The sequence below is a fragment of the Myxocyprinus asiaticus genome, chromosome 20 (genome assembly GCF_019703515.2).
Source record: "Myxocyprinus asiaticus isolate MX2 ecotype Aquarium Trade chromosome 20, UBuf_Myxa_2, whole genome shotgun sequence".
Taxonomy (NCBI): domain Eukaryota; kingdom Metazoa; phylum Chordata; class Actinopteri; order Cypriniformes; family Catostomidae; genus Myxocyprinus; species Myxocyprinus asiaticus.
Genome location: NC_059363.1, coordinates 13000410 through 13025101, shown reverse-complemented (window position 1 = coordinate 13025101; position 24692 = coordinate 13000410). Strand labels below are relative to the sequence as shown.

At 38.6% G+C, this 24692-nt stretch overlaps 1 protein-coding gene across 6 annotated transcripts in view; it reads right to left on the bottom strand.

The window, feature by feature from the left end:
• Positions 1–24692, bottom strand: part of LOC127411035 (regulator of G-protein signaling 7) — an 88835-nt gene that overhangs the window by 38195 nt on the left and 25948 nt on the right. For 4 of the 6 annotated variants that reach the window (XR_007892214.1, XM_051646358.1, XM_051646357.1 and 1 more), the window contains exon 3: positions 246–342. Coding sequence is in view for 5 of the 6 variants with exons in the window: in XM_051646358.1 (XP_051502318.1) it covers positions 246–342 (97 nt within the window). In the remaining variant the exon portion in view is untranslated. Of the gene's footprint in view, positions 1–245; positions 343–6101; positions 6390–24692 lie in introns of those variants that run through there. The other 2 variants (XM_051646359.1, XM_051646360.1) reach the window with 2 other exon arrangements.

Genomic DNA, 24692 nt, shown 5'->3' with positions numbered 1-24692 from the left:
TCAAACTCTGTTCTTTATACACAGAATGTATTGTGGCTCTCAACCAGAACTTTGCTGGCCAGAGACCTTTGATAGAGATCAGGACACACAGGGGTCAGCGACTGGCGCAGTACCACAGAGTTCTGGCTGAGTTTTCATTGCACTGGTTTGCAGGCTTGCTGTGGGGCACTGGCTCCCAAAGAGTACTGCTTTCTCAGTGCCAGCCAGGAAATGCAGTGGAAATAAAACAGATGTAGGAGAATTACCAGAGAAGACACTGGGAATCTTTGATAGGAAACTCTTCACTGTACGAATAGGTATGCCATATTTTTCATCCTGCATCCTGGCAATAACATCCTCCATCTGAACAAGAGAGAGAGAAAAAGAGAGACATTAGGCTAAAGAAAGAAAGCACGTGCATTTAATGCAGCTGCAACACACAATAGAAATACAACAAGAATAGAACTCTGCAAAAATATTCTGTGAGGTGGAAAAAATTATTTAGTACCCATATAATAGAATGGAAAATTGTGCAACAGTCATGCACATACACACTGTCACACAACAAACATTATTATGCAGGTGGTTTATTAACTGTACCTAGACCCCATTTTTCAGTAACACTAAGGGGGTAAATTCACTAAGAATGTTTTAGCATCCAGTTCACTAATGGAATTATTTAGTGCTAAATGCAACTTTCTTGGTGCAATTCCCAATCTTCAGGGTTGGTGCTGAGTGCTATAATACAGTAGGTGGTGGAAAATCAGACTACCGTGATTTAGCATACTTTACTGGGACTGTACAGCATCACTCCAGCAGTCACCTGAACTGGCTCTTTAAAATGTTAAAAGCGTTCTCAACTACACCATGTGTCTTTATATATGGTTGCTATAACGCTCTTCTCCATCATTTAATCATCATTTTATGAGTTACTAATGCCATGACCACATGCTTTCTGTGGCCAGTAATAGCACAATGTTAATTGTGACAGGCAAATGCCATAGAATTTTGTGAATAAAGTGCATCTATAATAAGTCTAATTTGTCTTTGTGCTGAAAAAAAAAAAAAGACAACAGCTTAATTTAAATACGCCGCAGCGCTATTTCAAGGCATATAGTGTCTGGTTAAACTGGACTGTGGGTGGTTATTGGATAAGACACAAGTCCATGGGCTCAAATACAGAAAAAAGTGGCACAACTGTTTAGTGTGTGTGTGTGTGTGTGTGTGTGTGTGTGTGTGTGTGTGTGTGTGTGTGTGTATATATATATATATATATATATACACTATATTGCCAAAAGTATTCGCTCACCCATCCAAATAATTGAATTCAGGTGTTCCAATCACTTCCATGGCCACAGGTGTATAAAATGAAGCATGCAGACTGCTTCTACAAACATTTGTGAAAGAATGGGCCGCTCTCAGGAGCTCAGTGAATTCCAGCGTGGTACTGTGATAGGATGCCACCTGTGCAACAAGTCCAGTTGTGAAATTTCCCCGCTACTAAATATTCCACAGTCAACTGTCAGTGGTATTATAACAAAGTGGAAGTGATTGGGAATGACAGCAACTCAGCCACGAAGTGGTAGGCCACGTAAAATGACAGAGCGGGGTCAGCGGATGCTGAGGCGCATAGTGCGCAGAGGTCGCCAACTTTCTGCAGAGTCAATCGCTACAGACCTCCAAAGTTCATGTGGCCTTCAGATTAGCTCAAGAACAGTGCGTAGAGAGCTTCATGGAATGGGTTTCCATGGCCGAGCAGCTGCATCCAAGCCATACATCACCAAGTGCAATGCAAAGCGTCGGATGAAGTGGTGTAAAGCACGCCGCCACTGGACTCTAGAGCAGTGGAGACGCGTTCTCTGGAGTGACGAATCACGCTTCTCCATCTGGCAATCTGATGGACGAGTCTGGGTTTGGCGGTTGCCAGGAGAACGGTACTTGTCTGACTGCATTGTGCCAACTGTGAAGTTTGGTGGAGGGGGATTATGGTGTGGGGTTGTTTTTCAGGAGCTGGGCTTGGCCCCTTAGTTCCAGTGAAAGGAACTCTGAATGCTTCAGCATACCAAGAGATTTTGGACAATTCCATGCTCCCAACTTTGTGGGAACAGTTTGGGGATGGCCCCTTCCTGTTCCAACATGACTGCGCACCAGTGCACAAAGCAAGGTCCATAAAGACATGGATGAGCGAGTTTGGTATGGAAGAACTTGACTGGCCTGCACAGAGTCCTGACCTCAACCCGATAGAGCACCTTTGGGATGAATTAGTGCGAAGACTGCGAGCCAGGCCTTCTCGTCCAACATCAGTGTCTGACCTCACAAATGCGCTTCTGGAAGAATGGTCAAAAATTCCCATAAACACACTCCTAAACCTTGTGGAAAGCCTTCCCAGAAGAGTTGAAGCTGTTATAGCTGCAAAGGGTGGGCCAACGTCATATTAAACCCTATGGATTAAGAATGGGATGTCACTTAAGTTCATATGCGTCTAAAGGCAGATGAGCGAATACTTTTGGCAATATAGTGTATATATATATATATATATATATATATATATATATATATATATATATATATATAGGTGTTTCCATCCACAGAACTGCCCCTCACTGGATGTTTTTTGTTTTTGGCACCATTCGGAGTAAATTCTAGAGTCTATTGTGTGTGAAAATCCCAGTTAAAGAAATACTCAAACCAGCCCATCTGGCACCAACAGTCATCTATGCGATTATCTAATCAACCAATAGAGTGGCAGCAAAGCAGTGCATAAAATCATGCAGATACGGGTCAGGAGCTTCAGTAAATGTTCACATCAACCATCAGAATGGGGAAAAAAATTTGATCTCAGTGATTTGGAGTGTGGCATGATTGTTGGTGCCAGATGGTTTGAATATTTCTGTAACTGCTGATCTCCTGGGATTTTCATACCCAACAGTCTCTAGAATTTACTCTGAATGGTGCCAAAAACAAAAAACATCCAGTGAGCAGTAGTTCTGTGGATGGAAACGCCTTGTTGATGAGAGAGGTCAACAGAATGGCCAGACTGGTTCAAACTGACAAAGTCTACGGTAACTCAGATAACCGCTCTGTACAATTGTGGTGAGAAGTATAGCATCTCAGAATGCTATTCTGAGATGCGGGTTGGCACTCTTTTGGCGGTACGAGGGCCACCTACACAATATTAGGCAGGTGGTTTTAATGTTGTGGCTGATCGGTGTATATACATACTAGTGCTGACCGATTTTATTTATTTTTTATTTTCTCAGTGTTCATCTCTAGAATTTGTTGACAATGTATAATAATAATGTAAAATATTCTTTGATAAAAATATTTATTTAAGAAAGCAGCCTACTGAGTACCTTTGCATAGTCATATCGGTGCAAAATCGGTGCACAATCCACATAAAAGGTCTGTTATTAATCTAGCTCTAAAATTAACTATATCGGCCACCATATCGGTAATCGGTGAATTTCCCCCTCTAAAATCGGTATCGGTCTCAAAAATCCCATATCGGTCGTGCTCTAATATATACACACACCGACCACCTTATTAGGTACACCTCTACACCTATATATTAATGTAATTATCTAATCAGCCAATCATGTGGCAGCAGTGTAATGTATAAATTCAAGCAGATATGAGTCAGGAGCTTCAGTTAATTTTCACATCAACCATCAGAATGGGGAAAAATTGTGATCTCAGTGATTTAGACTGGGACATGATTTTTAGTGCCAGACAGGCTGGTTTGAGTATTTCTGTAACTGCTGAACCCCTGGGATTTTCCCACACAACAGTCTCTAGAGTGTATATAGAGAACGGTGAGAAAAACAAAAAAAAACATCCAGCGAGCGGCAGTTCTGTGTGCGAAAATGGCATGTTAATGACAGAGGTCAATGGAGAATGGCCAGACTGGTCCAAGCTGACAGAAAGGTGACAGTAACCCAAATAACCACACGTTACAATAGTGCTATGCAGAAAAGCATTTCTGAATACATAACACATAGGACATTGTGGCCGATGGGCTACAGCAGCAGAAGACCCTTTCGGGTACCACTACTTTCAGTTAAGAACAGGAAATTGAGGCTGCAGTGGGCATAGGCTTACCAAAACTGGATGGTAGATCATTGGAAAAACATTGCCTGGTCTGACGAATCTTGATTTCTGCTGCGACATGCAGATGGTAGGCCCACTGCAGCCTCAGCTTTCTGTTCTTGGCTGAAAGAAGTGGAACCCAATGTGGTCTTCTGCAGTTGTAGTCCATTCGCCTCAATGTTTGACATGTTGTGCATTCTGAGATGCTATTCTGCTCACTGCAATTGTACAGAGAGAGGAGTTATCTGAGATACCGTAGCCTTTCTGTCAGCTCCAATCAGTCTGGCCATTCTCTGTTGACCTCTCTCATCAATAAGGCGTTTCCAGCCGCAGAACTGCTGCTTGATGGATGTTTTTTGGCTCCATTGTGAGTCAACTCTAGAGACTGTTATGCATGAAAATAGGAGGAGATCAGCAGTTACTGAAATACTCAAACCAGCCCATCTGGCACCAAAAATCATGCCACGGTCGAAATCACTGAGTTCGCATTTTTCCCCATTCTGATGGTTGATGTGAACATTAACTGAAGCTCCTGACCCGTATCTACATGATTTTATGCATTGCACTGTTGCCACACGACTGGATAATCGCATGAATAAGTAGGTGTACATGTGTACCTAAAAAAGTGGTCAGTGAATGTGTGTATATATATATATATATATATATATATATATATATATATATATATATATATATATATATATATATACACACGTTACATTTATGCGGATTGTTTCTTTCCAGAGTATGAATTATAATCATATGAACACAGAATAATCATACAATTTCATGGGCCATATTTTAAGAGTGCTTGCGTTAAGCGCAGTGCTATGCCATAAGTCATAAGGGCAAAGTCAGTGTATTTTCATGCAAGCATGCGCAAAGTCTTGGCACAAGTGGGTTTGGTGAAATCTGGGTCTAGTACAATTTAATTTGGAGGTTATTGCAGTGTCTGCATCCTATTATATAGTCTATTCACTCAAGCACCAGCTATAGAAACAAAAACAGCACTTTCATAAGAAGTTGGTAGTGCAAATGGACTGTATGCAATGAATTAGAAAAATAGAAATATGGACACACTCCTTTTATATGCTTAGAAACTGTTTTTCATGTCAGGATTTGGATGTACACTCCGTTAAATTATAGGGAATGTAAGTATTATTAATCATTTTAATCTACTGACACACAAATCATGGCTAGTATTAACAGTGATTGTTGCGGCACACTCTTCATTTACACTTAAATGTAAAAAACAAAAAAACAAAATATAATCTAAATAATGAAGTGGTCAAAAAAATCATACCAAATCCAAATATTTTATCCTTTCCAACTTCTTTCATTGTGCAGCGAATTACATCAAATAACTAATTTAGATCTTTGCACGCATTCTCCCACCATTATATGTAAGGAAAACAGTATGTGTGAGCTAGGAATTAAATTAAACTGTTCTTATTCTACATTATTATGTAAGGAAATTTATAATGGAATTAGTCGCGTTCAACAACCATTATAAATTAGATAAATGACAAATAACTAGATTATTTGTCTGAATAAAATTATCCACCATTAAAATCGTAATACAACGTCTCGTTGTATCCGCTCACAATTTCTATTGTAAGGAATTAGCTTTAATAAGGGAATTATGATTAACACTCTTATTGGAATAATATTAATCTCATGGCTTATTGAAAATAATATTACACATATTTAGGTATAGCTTTGAAGCAAAATCTTTTAAAAACAGGGATGAGATTATTTATCAAAATATACCACAGTCAAATTATCTTTGAATACAGACAAACTTTATTGCTATTCTAAACATAAACTAATCTAACAAATACAACATGAAACAGGTTGGTGAGTAGTGACAGAATGTGAAATAAATGATCAATACAGAGAAAATGAACTTTATGGAGTCTGGTGACAATGCCTTAAGAACCATTTATCCTTCTTTGAGTCTACATTGATTTGCAATCGGATTACCCAAAGTATTTAACTAATACACCAGCACTTTGATCAAAAGTCTGGAGATGTACTTGCGTGTCGTTGTGTTTCCTTGCGTTGCGTTCTTTGTGTTGCTTGGTTCTTTGGCTCTTTGTAGAAATTTGGTTCCGTCGATGTTTTGGACTTCTGTTATGATTGGATAGTTATTGTCTGGATGAAGCGAGACCTTCTGCAAGAAGGACTCGTGACTCCCGTTAGATGTCTGAACCATAGAGCAGAGAGTGAGAGGCTTCCCCGGGACTTTTGTGTCCCGAGTTTTCCTTGGACACTACATGGCACGGAGGATTAGGAAGAAGCAAGAGAGCCAAAGAGAAGAGACCAAGTGACGGTTCCAAGAGAGGATTCCAAGAGAGCAGAAGAGCGTTCTTCCTGTTTTGGAAACATTTGAACTGAAATTGGCAGCACCCCAAAGACATCCTAAGTCAATCAGAAGTGACTTTTCAGAGTCACATGGTCGACTGGTCTGTCCTTTTCAGAGTTGATTTACAATCCTTTGTGTGTACAGGATTCTTTCAATTCCCGCTCAAAATAGTGAATGTTTAATCATGAACTTTTATATCTTGAAAACGTTGCAAGAGACATGACTTTTGTTGTCATCAACATTCTCTACGTAAACAAGCAAGCATTTATATACTAAATATGACATACTTTCATAAATATTACATGTGTAAGTAACAAAACATGAAAATCCCTGATTACCAATCATACTGGTTAATTAATTGGTTTTACAATATGGATAATACATTACACGTTATGAGAAACCTGATTGTCAGGGTATTTTAACAGGTGAAGCCTTGATTAGTACAAGATTTAAAGATTATAATTATCGATTTGTTAGTTAGAAGTGATTACAAATCACTACACATTTTAAAAGGTACATTGGCTATAATCATGAATTTGTCAGTTATAAAAGTAATCACAGGTCAAAGTAATTTTCAGAATTATCTAGCAAGGCTAGGTATTGAGTACATTGTAGGTTTAAATGCATTCTGTACATTTAAGAGGGTTAACTCAGTGAAGGTACGATGTTCACGGATTCCTTCACGAGTCTCCGTTTCCTGATATGGCTGTGGATTTATGCATTTAAGGTCACAAGGTCTTACTTGGCCATTTGGTCTTACAGAGGGTTTACGTTTGTGGAACAAAGAAGGGTTGTCCATATGGGTTAGCTCTGTCATTACAAACCCTAGTTTGAGATTAAGCAGGAATGCTAGAGACGGTCTCCTTCAGCAATTTAGGTGCCATGGATTCGTTTTTATGACTCTCTAATGGCTTGGTGGGGGCTCTCTCTCTGATCTGTGGAATTTGGTGTTGTGTTCATTTGATGGCTTCGTTCGTGGATAATCCTACAATTGGCACCTTTTGCAGTGACTTAAAAATCACTCTATGACAACATGTGGAAAAATACCAATACAAATAAGATCATAAAAATAATTGCAAATATAAACATAATAATATTCATTGAAAATTAAACCATGACCTCTAGAATGTTTAACACAAATCTCATAAATTTTTGTTTCATAAGATGGCTACAACTCTGATCGTCAGGGACATAATTTTATGTTCCACTATATTTTCAGAGTTTGGACATGAACTTTATTATCACCACCTGGTGGAATCTCCAAACCGCAAATGCAGGAACTGTGTTTGGACTCTGCACTGAAAATAGATGTGGTACTGAAACGTCTTAGTGTAATAACTTTTTTCTCAGGAAAATAGCAAATTGCACTTTGTGCCACTTCATTTACATACAACACACCCAGAGTTTGCATGCACACACTACAGTTAGCGCGAACACTCCCACCAATGCCCACTTGCGCTTTGTGTTCACATGAAAATTTCACTTAGAATTAGCGCTCTCGCAAAAACAGAGCCCCATATGTCTTAACACATATAGTTATCTATTGTGTGCCTTTTTATTTCACATTCTCTTTCTTGGCAAATAATGCAAATCTGGAAGGCCAATCAGGACTCAAATTTACTGAACAATTCAGCCAATAACAGTACAGTGTGACTCCACAGATCCTTGTGATAGAAGCCCATGGGAAACAAGACAAAAGGATCAACTCAGCCTTTAGTGAATGAAGTCATTCGATATAAGTACCCTATTTATTAGATGAAGAGCAACCTGGAGCAGAGCGGCACCGATCATGTCACCCATTAATTGATCGGGTGACATTTAGACTATTCTCAGAGACGCTTCGAGTGTTTGAGTTAACAAGGCAAGCAGCGCAGAGTGTCGCCAGGGAACTTACACACTGCACATAAGACTGAACACTCTACAGCAGCCTATGACATCGTTCCAGCATTAAACCATATCAAATTCAGGCCAACTACATGTCCCCAAGGGATATGTGACATATGAAGGTGTGTGTTAGTGTGTGTGCATGAAAGTGTACATACATGCAGAACGTGTTGAGAGAGAATATGTGCTTGTACCTATGTGTGTTCAGAGAGAGAGAGGGAGAAGGAGAGTTGTTGCAGTTGTCTCAAGGGGAGGCCCAGTAAACATTCAAAATTACATCGGTGGGTTCTGCACTGATGGGGAGAGTGTTTCTTCAAACTATGAAGTCTTTGGATAGAATTCTAATAGGAAATACTGTTAAATTCCCCTGAAAACTGCTATTATGACTCCTGAAATAGCTTCTTTTTTTATTATCCAGAGATTAAATGCTTTTTGATAGCTGTTACTAACCACCTACAGTTAGTGGCACGGGTACAAGTTTTAGAGCTGGGGAGGAAAGATGAGTGGGTTGTGTCAACATTACGGAGAAGGCTGAGCTGATGAAAATTAATTAGCTTGAGCTGATGTTTTACCCTGATTTGTCATTGGGATACAACATTAAGCAAGTTTGATGAGCAAAAATTAGCTTATATCATATTTTATTTGCAGACATCATCCTTACATCTGCTAGAATATGCAAACTGTCTGCTTTATATAATATATCGGGGCTAAAACTATAGGGAATTATCCTGTATCATAAATGTGCTTTTAATGCATGCTAGCAGAGGTAGGCGTTTTTAATATCAGCCGATTGAGGGTTCAAAAGAACTCTCTAAAAAATGATAAAAATAAATGATGTGCAAAAGTGAATTCCCTTATATTTTCATATACTGTACATGAAGTTACTGTTTACAAACAAACGCTCTGTGGTGACACTTATGGGTTCGTTTTGCATCACAGAAAAGAGCTGCTTAATAGGCTAATCTGAAAATGGCCAAAAAGTGTTGCTTGTGAAGTTGAAATATCCCGTCTCCAAAAGATCCACCAGGATTGATGGATCAGGACAAATTCAGGATTTGACATAAATTATAATATTTTTAGATCACCATTATCACCGCTGCTCTAATAAAACCAAATTGCCTCGCTGCAACTGCTGGTAGATTTAAACTTTACAAAATTTTACACAGCAACCGCTGTGACAGATATGAGAACAAATATCTTCTAATGAAGATCTCATAACACCTAAGATCTAAAGAGAACAAACCGGACACTGTCTCGCCACCGCAACACATACTGGCTGTTTGTGAGTGGATATGTGAATAAAATTAATTACTATTTCTTAAATTGTCTTTGCATTTATTTTGTAAGTACTGTACTGTTCAATCTCAATCGGCTGTTTGCATATTAAAAATATAAAATGTTATTATGTACTGTATGTGGACCAATAATTTAAGTAAGATGCAGACTGCAAGTCTGATGGAAGCTTTCATTTTTAAATGCTACAATTATCAGGCTTTAGAAGTGTGTTAAACGTGTAAGGATGTGTATTCTTCAACCTGTTACATGTACGACTAAATCATACAGGCCCACTAAACCAAATTACGAAGTTTTGTCAAATGTTCAAAAAGAACCAACATATATTTCTTCACAATAAACCATAGATATTGCTTTATAATAACTCTTATTAACATAAACAAACTAAAGATAAAATAATGCTTACCAGATTATTAAAATTGCTGCATTGCCCATATCCACCATCACTGTCATGATTATGAAATTTTGCTGACAATTCATTGACAAACAAATAATTGTGATTATGACAATGAATTGTGTGCTTCATACACCTTAAGATGTCATTATTCATATTTAACTTGGAATAATATAATAAAATAGGGATATATATATATATATTATATATATATATATATATATATATATATATATATATATATATATATATATATATATTATTATTATTATTATTATTTTTTTTATTTTTTTTTAAAGGTTTTAAAACTTATGAAATATTGCACAGGGGTAGAATGATACTTAAAATATGTCTCTTGTTTTTGGTCGGCTTTAGTCTTGGTCCATTTTACATTTACACTGTTTGAAAATGTTTCTTCATTTTAACATCTCCACAGAAATAGACTAAGTGGCTCGTATCCCCCATGAACATTTGTGATTATAAGAATGTTTAATTTAAGTGAAACCGGAGTACTTTAAGTTCACTATCAAATTTCTCACTAGGGCTGCCCAATATATCAAAACTATTAAAATATTGCAAAAGAACATTGCGGTATGCATAACGCAAGGGCGTGTGATAACTGAGTGATTTTAATATTATAAAAAGTTACCATTATGGCGACATAGATAGCAGAGAATGACTGGGCACGCTCTGATGATGTCATATGTGAGACGATCTACAAGCTGTCGTAATGTTCTTATAACAAACTCATAATCTGAAAAGATGAGTCAGCACAAGGCACCCACAGCAGCTGCCGACATTTTAGTGATAAAACGAAGAAGCACCTCAATTATATGGAGATATTTTGGATTCAAAAGAGATGACCACATGCAGACTGAAGTGATATATAAAACATGTAAATCACGATACAATCCAATACAAAAATACAAACCTTTACAGTCTCCTTAAGTCAAAGCACAACAATTTGTATCAGATTTACAGCAAAGATGTTACCTGTGAGTTGATGATTATTTAAATTATGTTTTATGTTTTGTTTACTTTGATGTCAAAGATGTAATTTTCAGATTACATGTATGTTTGTTATAACCTGCCCGGCGCTGTTGCCTAATCAGTGGGAGGGAGATAAGGGAAGAACCAGGGATGCCAGAGAGAGAGAGAGACGCACGCGAAGCAGAGTGTGTGTGCATCAGTGTTTTATGTTGCTGTGTTTTCAGTTTGATGTTGTGTTGTAATTAACGTTCGTTGAATGTGGATTCGGCTCCCACTCCGCCAGGAAGCAGAGGAGCCGTTGCCATCTGCCAGGAGACGGAGGACCCGCTGCCGTCCAGCAGGGGACGGAGGAGTGGCTGAGGACCGGGTGGATGGCATGCCCACGGGAGCCGAAGAAGAGAGTTTTCTTTTCTCTCCTCTCTCTCTCTCTCTCTCTCTCTGTCTCTCCCGCTCACGCTTTCTCTCTCTCCCTCCCTTCGTCTCTCTCAGATTCACAGAAGGCAGGGAGGAACATCGGGTGGCAGAACGGCCAGAAGGGCAGTGTCTCCCCTCCAGAGATGGGGGGGGGGGCTAGGCCATTCCGGATTGTGCCCAGCCTGAATCGGGTGGTGGAGGAGTGTGACTAGGAGGAGGGCGTGGCCGGGACATAAGGATGCACACCCAGCGCTGAGTTGCCTAATCAGCAGGAGGACGATAAGGGAAGATCCGGGGATGGCAGAGAGAGAATGAGAGAGAGAGAGAGAGAGAGAGAGAGAGAGAGAGAGAGAGAGAGAGAGAGAGAGAGAGAGATGCACACGAAGCCGAGTGTGTGTGCGTCAATGTTTTATGTTGCTGTGTTTTCAGTTTGATGTTGTGTCGTTAATTATGTGGATTCGGCTCCTGCTCCCTCCTTTCCCAAACCTTCTTACAATCATGCAGCCCTAATCCTCACTTATATTTTTGCTGGGGTTTTAGCATGAACCTCCGCAGACAGTGTGGGCATCATAGTGCTTCAGAAGCGGTTAATCGTCTTCAATAGCTGCTCTCAGTGCGTTCAGCATAGCAGATCAGTGAGAAGGTTGGAGTTCATTTGGATAGCTCACATAATGCAATATCACCAGAAAATGACACAAAAATGCATTCATGGTATTTCTACATTTGCTTAAATTATCATTATTTAGACAGTAAAATGTGATTGGAATTGAAGTGCACAATATTCGCGATCAGATGATTATTTAATAATCACAACAGTTCGGGGCCTGGGTAGCTCAGTGGTAAAATACACTGGCTACCACCCCTGGAGTTCACTAGTTCGAATCCAGGGCGTGCTGAGTAACTCCAGCCAGGTCTCCTAAGCAACCAAATTGGCCCGGTTGCTAGGGAGGATAGAGTCACATGGGGTAACCTCCTCGTGGTCGCTATAATGTGGTTCGTTCTCGGTGGGGCACGTGGTGAGTTGAGCGTGGTTGCCGTGGTGGATGGCGTGAAGCCTCCACACGTGCTATGTCTCCGTGGCAACGCGCTCAACAAGCCACATGATAAGATGCGCGGGTTGATGGTCTCAAACACGAAGGCAACTGGGATTCGTCCTCTGCCACCCGGACTGAGGTGAATCACTACGCGACCACGAGGACTTAAAAAGCACTTTGGGAATTGGGCATTCCAAATTGGGAGAAAAAGGGGAAAAATAAAAATTATAATAATAATAATCACAACAGTTCTACCTAACACTGAAAGCTGTTGCTCAAAAGAACCCTTAAGTGCGGCTGTCTGCTGTGTGACATCAGTATTTCATCAATAGCATAGGAATAGAATAGTGATTTTATAGTGAAAATGGAATCTGATTGATCAGGAAACATGAAGTGACTATGTCTACACATCCCACACCCCACTCCCAATTCCGATGCCCCTGCCAGTGCACACACACACATAGAGGTACAGAGAAACCTGCATACACTTTGCCTGGACTAGTGGGCAAATACTGAAGTGCTAATTTAAGGTAATGAGGGATCTAAGCATTCCTCTCACACTCTGTGACAGTAATGGAAACATTTTAGAGAGAGAGAGAGAGAGAGAGAGAGAGAGAGAGAGAGAGAGAGAGGAAGTGGAGAGGCACAACTCAGCTGTATGGTGCAATGATGTGCGATGATATAAACTCCCAAATGCATCGCTGGCATCAGCTGTACAGTACTGCAACCAATCTGCAGCCAAGAATTCTTGTAAATCCGTCCAGGAGATTCAAGGGTGAATTTAATCAACTTGACATCCAGAAATGTCTAAATTACACTGAAAATAACTACAAGGAGTAGGTGGCAGGCAAGCTGGCTAACAGCAAAAATAACAGTTTATTGACATCAAGCTATCGTTCATCAGCGCAGCCATATGCTGCACTGTTTCTGCGTTTCTAGAACATAGAAACATTACAATGTCTGGAACAACAATGCAGACTCTTCTCTCAAAACAAAATGTCCTCAGGCAGTGTATCTCCAGGGAACACACATCTGGGCCTCCACACATGAGCTCCAGCCAATCACAGAACAGACTGATAAAAGCCAAAAAGATGAGTTGGCCAAACGAGAGACAGATCAAATGCTAAATTGAATCAAAGAGCAAATAGTGTCATGTTGCCGAAAACAAATCCTGCAATCAAAGATGAAGACAAATTAAGAGTGGAATCTGATATTTACTGATATTTTCTGATAAGTACTGTGCATTTAAGTGCATAGAATTTAGACACATTGCTAAAGCCTGAGGCTACAACACTGCTTAAAGATGCCACCAAATGACAAGCACACTTTTCTGTCTTGTGTTGATGTATTTCCCATTGAAACGGGAAGTTTGGGCAGGACACATCTAAGGGCTTGTTACTTTTTTTTTTTCCTTTTTTTTTTAAAGATTGTGACACAGCCATGAACCATGATTTGCTACTTGCTTATTTGTTGCAGGTGATATTAGGGGGAAGGACATTCTCATTCTATAGGGCATTTGATTAGACAAAATGTCTGTGTAGTGCGAGTCATTAACTGTTTTGTCCGTTTTCCCGAAAGAGAAATTAATGTTTTTTAATGATTATATATATATATATATATATATATATATATATATATATATATATATATTTTTTTTTTTTTTTTTTTTTTTTTTGCATTAGTGCATTTGAGTAATTTTTTATTTCAATGTATTTTGCACTTTCCACATATTTTTACAAAACAGCTTTGCAAACAATGCATATACAATAGAGATGCACTAATGTTTTGGCCAAACATCAGAATCGCAGATAAAAGCAATCATTTTTTTAATGATCGGCCGACTGTTTCAAAAGAGCCAATAATCAGGGCAGATGGTGACATGTCCAAACACGGCACTTTTTGGAACTTCTTTGCTACTATGTGCAATACACTAATTCTGTCATATAATTGTGACACCTTAGACATATCCAGAAAAGGACACCACGAAACTGTCGGATACAGATCATCTTAAATATCACAGAAGGCATATAAAAATGACAAAGAGAGAGGAAGTGTCATGGAGAGAGAGAAATCACATCAAAGTGTCCTTGTTCATCAAGGGCAAGCGTGCACTTACAGAAAAAACAACAGGTTTCATCCAAAATCTTCCAGATAATTAACAACAACACTAGAGCACTAAGTCACACTTCCTACACGCTTAACCCCCGCGACCCTGTGCGCGCTGATATCCGCATGTGTCCTGATATCCCCACATCTCTCTTTCTCTTTGTAGCAGACAGCTGGAATTTGGACTGCTTGTGAGAGCATGAGTGTCTTTTAATGACTGTTTGCATCAGAGGAGAGAGGAAGAGTTATTGGCCTCCCATGACAAGGTTATTGCAGGAATTACATGAATTTTAGATCTCTTCTGCTTGTCCCCCTAAAATCCCTCACTCCCGGTCCCCCTCACTGTTTCCAAGGCAACCAGGGCAATGATGACATTATATACATACAGTTTGTCAGCATTGGGACAGAGACACACACAAACACACACACACACACACACACACGGAGAGAGAGTTTTTAGGTATCTGTGTGAAAAAGAGAGACAAGTTACACAAAGAAGCAAAGAGACAGGAACATAAGCAAAATTAACAAGAAATATTTAAAATGTATTCTGCACTACATCACTAATTTAATAAATAAATATCTGACATTGAAATTAACCTCTTTGTAAAAATCATGCTCTTTGTGAAAATCATGCTGGAATAACATGCTTCATCAAGTTTTTCATAAGCTTGTGGAGTCCATGCCAATTTGAGGGCATGCTGCATTAATGGAAATAATATTAATACCTTCTCAAATTCAAGTATATAAAAAAAAAAGGAAAAAAAAAAAAATATATATATATATATATATATATATATATATATATATATATATATATATATATTAAACTTTACATGCAAATAATAATTGATCTAAATCTACATTTACTAATCAAAATATATATGTATTAACCTTGAATGTATAGTTGCAAATCAGAATACACATATGCAAACATTTTGTTGCAAATTTGAATACACATATTCATTTGCTCCATGGTTCATCTCTAGTTTAATAACGCATCTGGATCCTACAGTTTGGTGAAGAAAATAAAGTACCACATAGACATACACAGTTGTATCCTCTGCTAATGCACCTTAATGGCTCTGTAGACGGACACACTCTGCCTGTGTTTCACGTGGTCAACTTTCTACAGAGAGAAGCTGTCCTATTAACTGTTAGTATGTTAAATCAGTTGATGACATCACAGTTTTGCACGTGTTAGTTGGCAAAATGGCAAGCTGAGAAAACAAGCTGAAAGAGAGAAGCCCCTGAGTCATTCAAGTCTTCTGTCTGTGAACTTTTTTTCATGCAGTCAATTACAACAGCAATGGTCAAAAAACTTTTACAAATCAGGCACTGTTTGCAGACATTGCTCGACGCGAGTGCCGTATACTGGTAATACATCGATATTTGATTAGCTATTTACGCTGACATTACCTGAGGATATATAGTGCGCGGTGAACACACATTCGCAGGTGAGCCCGAAACTGCACACAGATACACTCCCTTCCGTCTTTAAACAGGCACTCGGTGCTAGTTCGGACAGACATGAAACAAGAACTAAAGCGCTTGGGGTGTTCATAGCCAAAGATATGTTGCCCTTACTCCATTGATGAAGATGTGGGATTTCCGCGTATGATTAAAATACTCAAGTCACGTTACAACATCCATTCTCGTACTCATTTTAATAGCAGGTTTATTTCTTCTATAGTGATGTACAGATTCTGAACGCTGAAAATATGATGAGCTGAGTTTGAAATGCACTTTATGTTGATGCATGTAGTGTAACAATGCAGGTATTCAGTTAAAATGTTGAGTTAGTAATTAGAGAAAGTTTTATTTTTTAGTTAAGAACCCTAGTGTAAATTAACCATGGTTTTACTATAGTAATGACTGTAATAGCAAGGACTGTTGTCACCATGGTTTTCTTAGCAGAAATCATGGTTTTGATAGAATTAACCATTTTTTTATGTAGTAATACTGTAGTAGCCATATAGTAACCATGGTTTTACTATAGTAATATTGTAGTAGCCATGACTGAAGTAACAATGACTGCTGTCACCATGGTTTTCTTGGCATAAATCATAGTCTTTTTTTTGTCTTTTTTTTTTTTAAATCCCCTTTTCTCCCAATTTGGAATGCCCAATTCCCACTACTTAGTAGGTCCTCGTGGTGGCGCGGTTACTCACCTCAATCCCGGTGGCGGAGGACTAGTCTCAGTTGCCTCCGCTTCTGAGACAGTAAATCTGCACGTCTTATCGCGTGGCTCGTCATGCATGACACCGCGGAGACTCTGCATGTGGAGGCTCATGCTACTCTCTGCGATCCACACACAACTTACCACGCGCCCCAGTGAGAGTGAGTACCACTAATCACGACCACGAGGAGGTTACCCCGTGTGACTCTACCCTCCCTAGCAACTGGGCCAATTTGGTTGCTTAGGAGACCTGGCTGGAGTCACTCAGCACACCCTGGATTCGAACTCGTTCCATATAGTAACCTTGATTTTATTTTATATATATGTATGTATGTATTCAGATTTGCAACAAAATATTCAGCATTTATTATTCTTTTTTTAGCTTTTTAACTATATATATGGAGGATATACAGGACTTAGGTGCATTATTTTTTTAAACATTTTGCCTTAAAATTTGCATAATGTATCAGCTGAAAATATCAATTTTAGATTTCAACATTCCCTTTGCAAATAGAATTAAATAGAAGAAGAACAAGGAGCTCTACTACAGACAGTATGGCCCCCACAGAGCCCAGATCTCAACATCAGAATCATAATCAGAATGAGCTTTATTGCCAAGTGTTCTCATGTACACAAGGATTTTTTTGGTGATAGGTGAAACAAGTGCACACAGAACATTACAGTGAGACACTGACACTTCCTGACTCCTCCACGTGATGCGTGACCTTTCCAACGAACTTACGTCATCCCTCTCATGAGCGCACGTCACAGAGATGTACTGAAGCGAACATTTGTAGTTAAAAAGTATATAAGTATTGTTTTGTTTCTCAAAATTATCAATCGTTTGCGTTCAGAAGACCTTTATTTGTCGACTGGAGTCGTGTGGATTATTTTGATGCACCCTAAATATGCATTTTGGACCGTCAAAAAATGGAGGACATTCACTTGCATTGTTTAGAGGAGGAGGCCTGAAATGAAATCCTAAAAGTCTTAAATTCTGTTTTGATGAAGAAAGAAACTCAGATACATCTTGGATGGCCTGAGGGTGAGTAAATTATCAGCAAATTTTCATTTTTGGGTGAACTATTCCTTTAAGTGATAAATGAAAACTATTTATGTCATTATTTTTGAAGACATCCTCACTATGCAAAATTTTTCATAAATGCCTTAAACTTTTGCACAGTACTGTATTTCTATATATGTATATTTTAATTTACAACTATATATTTGGTTTTATTTGACTTTATTACTATCTATTCACGATTTTTATACCGTATACTGTATATTGTGTAGATTTCCAGTCAGAACTGATGCTTTTTACAGTATGTTCTTTCAAAATGATCTTGGCCTTCAGCAATTTCTACACACAAACCTAAATTTGGCCTTCCATCCTCTGTCTTCCATCTGCGTGACAGTGGAGACCAAAGGTATGAGCACCCTTTTACAGAAAAAAGCACATGAATATTCAATCCAGCATTTCACATAATTGAATATTCAACATCAGAGAGAGCACTGTTAAGTTATTCTCTGAGAAGATGATGTGGTTCTGTGCATAAAAGAGCCACTATCTGTTGAGTGAGAGATGAGAGAGACACACACATTCACACACACCTAAAGTTTCCAACTGATTTAGTGGCTTTGAAGTCTTTCAAGCACTGCTCCAGTCAAGCTTACACACACACACACACACACATGCTGATTCACTCGCTTATACACCAACACATGCCCTGCGCTCATGTATGCAAAAAACATCACAGGCCACACATTTTGTCATAAGAACACAAATGTGCACAAAACAAACAAACACACATTATCAAATGGGTAGGAGGACATTAATGCAGTGTTAAACTTGCCTGGGAGCTAAAAGCAGACTGTTTATGTGACCTTGATACTTCAAATGCAGCAACTAATTGTCACACACACATGCATAAAAAACAAACAAGCAAACTCTTTCGCCATTCTACACACACAGAAGATTTAAAAACTTTGGAAAATACTTAAAAGACTTTCCCTTTCTGCATAACATAATGCACATTTAGGAAGCTACTGCTTCCCCCCGCCCCACACACACACACAGCTTGAGAATGCCCTTTAAAGGGTGCCACGGTATAACTTCCTCCCACACACACTTCGCTCAGGGTACAGTAGTTTTTCCTTTAACAGCATCCTCCTCTTTGTGTGCTAAAAAATGCTGAAGAGGTAAATGCTAATCGATCACTTACAAAAAAGTACCATGTAATTGTTTGGACAGTTCCAATATTAATGCCATATTACTTGACAAGTACCATGAAAATACCATGGTGTTTTGGAAATATAAGATGATAAACTTACAAAAAAGTACCCATATTTTTTATTTGGACCATGGTAGTACCAGAGATGTATCTTGCCCCTGGCCTCAAACTAATAATTGGTTATATCAAAATTTGTAACAGGTTTTATGTAATATGTTCAGCTGAAATTATAATCATCTCTGGGGGTGGAACCGTGTGCTAGGAATTTAAGCCAAGCTCAGACAGACTTGAAGGGCAGCCCTCTTCATCCCATTCTCTTTCTCTGTTTGCGTATTTTTGTGTACCTGCACTTGTGAGTTTGCATTTGTCTGTGATTGCATGTGTGTATGTGTGTTTCTGAGAGAGCATGTGTAGGTGGGATTTTAGTGGGTGTTCTGACTCAGCTTTGGAAGAATACGATTCTGCAGAAAATGAATCTGACCACCCACCTGCTGCTTTTTACCAAACAGTTTCAAATACACTTGCTACACACTCATGCATACACATACACAAACTCTCATGCACACTGAATTAGAACCCTGAAATGAATATCTATATCTAATAATATGTCTAATAATCACCTGCCCTGCATTAGTTTGAATTCACTCCATTTATCATATTGTATGTCTCCACAGCAGACTCTCTAGCAGACAATCGATGATCAAGAATAATCACAAGAAATTCCTGGGCAAAATTCCCTGTATTAAATTAAATAAATTACCAAACGAAAAAAAAATATATTTTTAGACCTATATATGCCTTTTCTTTACACAAACTTAAATTAGCCTTACCCTGTTCTGTAAACTATCAGAACTATTTGTCCAATGCTGAGTTCACTTTCAGAAAACCAGCTTTTGAACATTTTAAATCTTTTAAATATTTTAAATCTAACCCTCTTTCCCTTGGATTGCATTTGCTGAGCTTCTTCAGAAAATGTAAATTACATTATGACGCTAAAATTAAAAGTCGTTAAAAGTTGTGGGACAAATATACGGGACATAATGCGGTTGAGATGGCAATGCTTTAGATTAGATGATTCTTCAAAATAGCCTATTGAATATCAGGAATGTATCATATGTAAACCCTGATATTACACTGCATCAATTTTTCTTTATTAGCTGTGCACACAGCATACACATGGATGGATGGTTCTTATACTAAGACCAAAAATTTCCCCACTACTTGGTGCAGGTTGCCAGCTTGAACAGGGCCATGACGATTCGCTTTTGGGTCAGATAAACATCAGGAGGATCAATATTACAGTCCTATCAGAAGGGAAACAGCTCCCTTTTGATTGCAGTTCCTCGTCTTCTGATTGCATTTATTTGTGAAATTAAAATGACAGTTAGCTGGTTAATTTCAATGAATCGTCTCAATACTCTCTACCAAAACTTCGGAGGAAAATAAAATTAGGGACATCTGGGGGCGAATTAGCGATAAACACACATTTCTGTATGGAAATGGCTTAAGGGCAGATTTCTTTTGCGATAAACCAAAACTTATGCAACAAAGTGTTTTTTTAGGCATGACGTCATCACGCACACCATTTCTATCGATAAAAGGCCATTTGAATGGAAACAGGCAGAAGACGGCAAATTTCGCAAAAAAATCTTTACGCATTTTCACTTTATCGATAACAAAATAGCGCGAAAAGTGGATGGAAACTAGGCTAATGTGATATTACTTTCATGACAGTTACACACATTTACCTTCCAATTTGTATAACCTAAACAAAAAACAAAAAATTGGTCATTGTGATATTTTCATTACCACAATGTGAAAAGTGATATATCACTAAAATTCTAAAGTATTTATACAGCATAATAGTACTCCCTTGGTACTGTCTTCCATTTTCATTGATTTTAATTAAAAAAATTATTGTACAACAGCATCTTTTTTATTGTAATTCAGAAGAAATGACTGTGTTATGACAATGAGAATTTTCATTAAAAACAATGAGAATAGTAAAAGTAAAAATTTCTGGACATGTTATGGTAATTAAAATTGGGGGATAAAATGTGCTAATGTGTCTTTAAAAATAATGTTCCTAAATGTTGTCTTTGTACTGTGTGTGTATATACTGTATATATATACACACTTAATGTTTGTATCCCCTAGGATACAAAAACATTTTTAGGGTTAATATAAAGATATTTTGTTAAAATATAATATGTTTTAGTATCAACTTGATACAAGCACTGGTACTGACGTCACTTCAAGATGATGAAAAACATTCAGGGCTTTACAGAAAATATTTGTGGATTAAGCCCCGGAAGCCCAGCCCTAGCACCGCCCATGCTAAAGCGCACGACTTCTGTTCTGAGGTGATACATTTTGACGTTTGAATTACATTACCAACTACATTTACAAGCTTGTTCAATGCGATCAAATTGCGCTGTAGCTCACTTGCACTTGCAATGCAAAGGACGAGGTTCTGAGTCCCGAAGAGCACGTGAGTCAACACGTCAGCCAAAAGTGTCATAGATGCACCACATATGAAGTGGTTGCTTCAGCAATCAAATTTTGCATTTCACATTTGCTTATTATGATGCTATTGGTTAGGGTTAGGTTTAAGGTTTAGGGTAGAGAGGTACGTTTTGATGATTTATAACTCGATAGAGCATTAATCTTAAAAATCTCATCAGTCTTAGAGAAAACTGAAATCACTTTTAGCGTCACACAGTGGACATTTCACCTTGGAACTGCCACAATACATGTAAAAAACTATGCAATATCATTTAGCAGAAATGTCGTTACAGTGACAGAATTTTCATGAGATCGTGCAGATATTATAGTATATACTGTGTAATATAATGTTGGGTTCGAGTCCACCTTAGTCGAGTCCGAGTCAAGTCCAAGTCTTTAAACAATCGAGTCCGAGTCAAGTCCAAGTCCAAAGGGGCTGAGCTGGACTCAAGTCCGAGTCCATAACAGGCCAAATCGAGTCCAAGTCCAAATGAATCTGTTCATGAATCTGAATTCAAATTGTAACCGTAAACTCAACATCAATATTTTAAGCTTATTTTAACCTTCACAACTAAGAAAAAACAATTATAAATATAAATGTAACAAAAACACTCTATTGCATTTCATACATGTATTTTATGATTAGTATCCTGCTGAACAAACTTCAAAGTGGTTTCAAAGTGAAAGCATATGCTATAGGTGTATGAAGACAAAACTGTCCTTCAACACACTTCATATTGTGTTATGTTGATATTTTAATAATTTCTTGATTTTTCCCCTCCACTCAAACATAGACTAAATAAAGTGAAACCGTTAGTCATTACAACCAGGGTTCCCCATCTGTCACTCACTCGACGTTGTGTCGATGTAGTGACACTAGGGGTCACTTTTGGGAGCCCAAAACACCTCTGGTCTTTGATAAAAGGCCAATGAAAATTGGTGAGTGGTATTTGCATGCCACTCCCCCGGACATACAGGTATAAAAGGAGCTGGTATGCAACCACTCATTCAGATTTTCTCTTCGGAGCCGAACGGTCATGCTCACTGAGCTGAATTCTCACGACTGTTCATTCACCTCTGCTGAATCTGACGGCGCATTTCAGCGGCTTCTCCCTCCTCTGCACTGGTGCACTGCAGAGAACGCCCCTGGGCGCTTCGGCAGAAAAAAGAGAGTATATTTTCTGAAAGAGTATATTTCTCTAAAAGAGCGGCACACACGGAACGTCTTTTTAAAGACGATGCCTTTCCGATTGTGTGTTATTGCTGGTTGCGGTCGTTACCTCTCAACTTCAGACGGTCGCTGTCTTTCGTGTCTGGGCGTGACCCACACGGAGGCAGCGTTCGTGGATGGTTCATGTTCTCACTGTGAGAACATGACCATGGCAACGTTGTGGCCAAGGCTTGCTTTCGAAAGAAAGCAAGCCACCCCAGCAGCTCCCCGCCTCGGTCCTTCTACCTACAGGTTTGAGGCCAGCGCGGCTAGCACTGGGGGCGATTTGGGGACTCCAATGGGATCGCCTCTGCCGGGTATCCCCCCGCGGACCTCCCATTCCCCAGCACGCTCGTCTGCCCTGATCAGCATAAAACCTGAATGAGTGGTTGCATACCAGTTCCTTTTATACCCGTATGTCCGGGGGAGTGACATGCAAATACCACTCGCCAATTTTCATTGGCCTTTTATCAAAGACCAGAGGTGTTTCAGGCTCCCAAGTGTGACCCCTAGTGTCACTACATCGACACAACGTCTCGTTCCCTCCATCAGGGAATGGAGGTTACGCAAGTAACCAGGACGTTATTATTGTTTCTAATTTTTATTTAGTTTTTATTTCTACTTCATTTTCAATGTGTCATTTCTATTTAGTTTAGTTTTATCTAAAATGATCCCTATCTAAAGAAATAATAGTCTATACTGAAATTTCTTTCTTGTCTTTATCTGCCGACTAGTTTGGGGAAATAATGAGTCAACACAGTAGTAATTAGCACACAAGTAGAGCCCTGCAAATGTATTTAGTACTTCCTTGAAGAAGCTATTTGACAACAGATACTCACATATATTCCACAAGACAAAATAGTAACTGAATTTAAACAAATGGTCCTGTTCAAAAGTTTACATTCCCTTGGTTCTTAAAGGAATATATCTCATAATTTACTCACCCTTATGCCATCCCAGATGTGTGTGACCTTCTTTCTTCAGCAGATTACAAATGTACTCTTTTGGTATATACAATGCAAGTGAATGGGTGCCAAAATTTTGATGCTCCAAAAATCACACAAGGCAGCATAAAAGTAATCCATATGACTCCAGTGGTTACATCAATGTCTCCAGAAGTGATTTGATAGGTGTGGATAAGAAACAGATCAATATTTATGTACATTTGTACTATAAATTCTCCTCCCTGCTCAGTCGGGCTGCACTTTTACTTTCACATTCTTCTTGCGTTTTTCAGTGATTCGCATTCTTCATGCATACGCCCCTTACTGGGCAGGAAGAAGAATTTCAAGCAAAAATTTACTTAAATGTTTATCTGTTTCTCACCCACACCTATCATATCACTTTAGAAGGTATGGATTTAACCACTGGAGTCATATGGATTACTTTTATACTGACTTTATGTGACTTTGGAGTGTCCAAATTTTGGTACCCATTCACTTGCATTGTATGGACCTACAGAGCTGAAATATTCTTCTTAAAATCTTAATTTGTGTTCTGTAGAAGAAAGTAAGTCATACACATCTGGAATGGCACGAGGGTGAGTAAATGATGAGAGAATTTCAATTTTTGGGTGAACTATTCCTTTAAAGGATTAGCTCACCCAAAAATGAAAATTCAGTCATTGTTTACTCACCCCTGTGTTGTTATAACCCGATGTGACTTTCTTTGTTTTTCTTAACACAAAGGGAGAAATTGTGTAAAAATGTTGTGCTCAGTGATGTCATACAATGGCATCAAAAGGACACATAATTATAATTTAGAAGTCTAATAAATTATTGTATGCAACTCATGTCTTGTTCTGAATGAATATGATAAGGTTTGGTGAGAAACAAACCAAATTCTGATGTATTTTTTAGTGAAACTCTTCACCGACCGTTGATCTCCTGTGTGCGTTCATGAGACAGACTATTCATTAGAGATCCTGGCATGAGAGCAAACACTTTAATATGATGTGTTGCTTTCTCGATGAATAATGACTGTTTGTGTAATAGTTGTTCATGTGTCCCTGCTTTGTCCTGA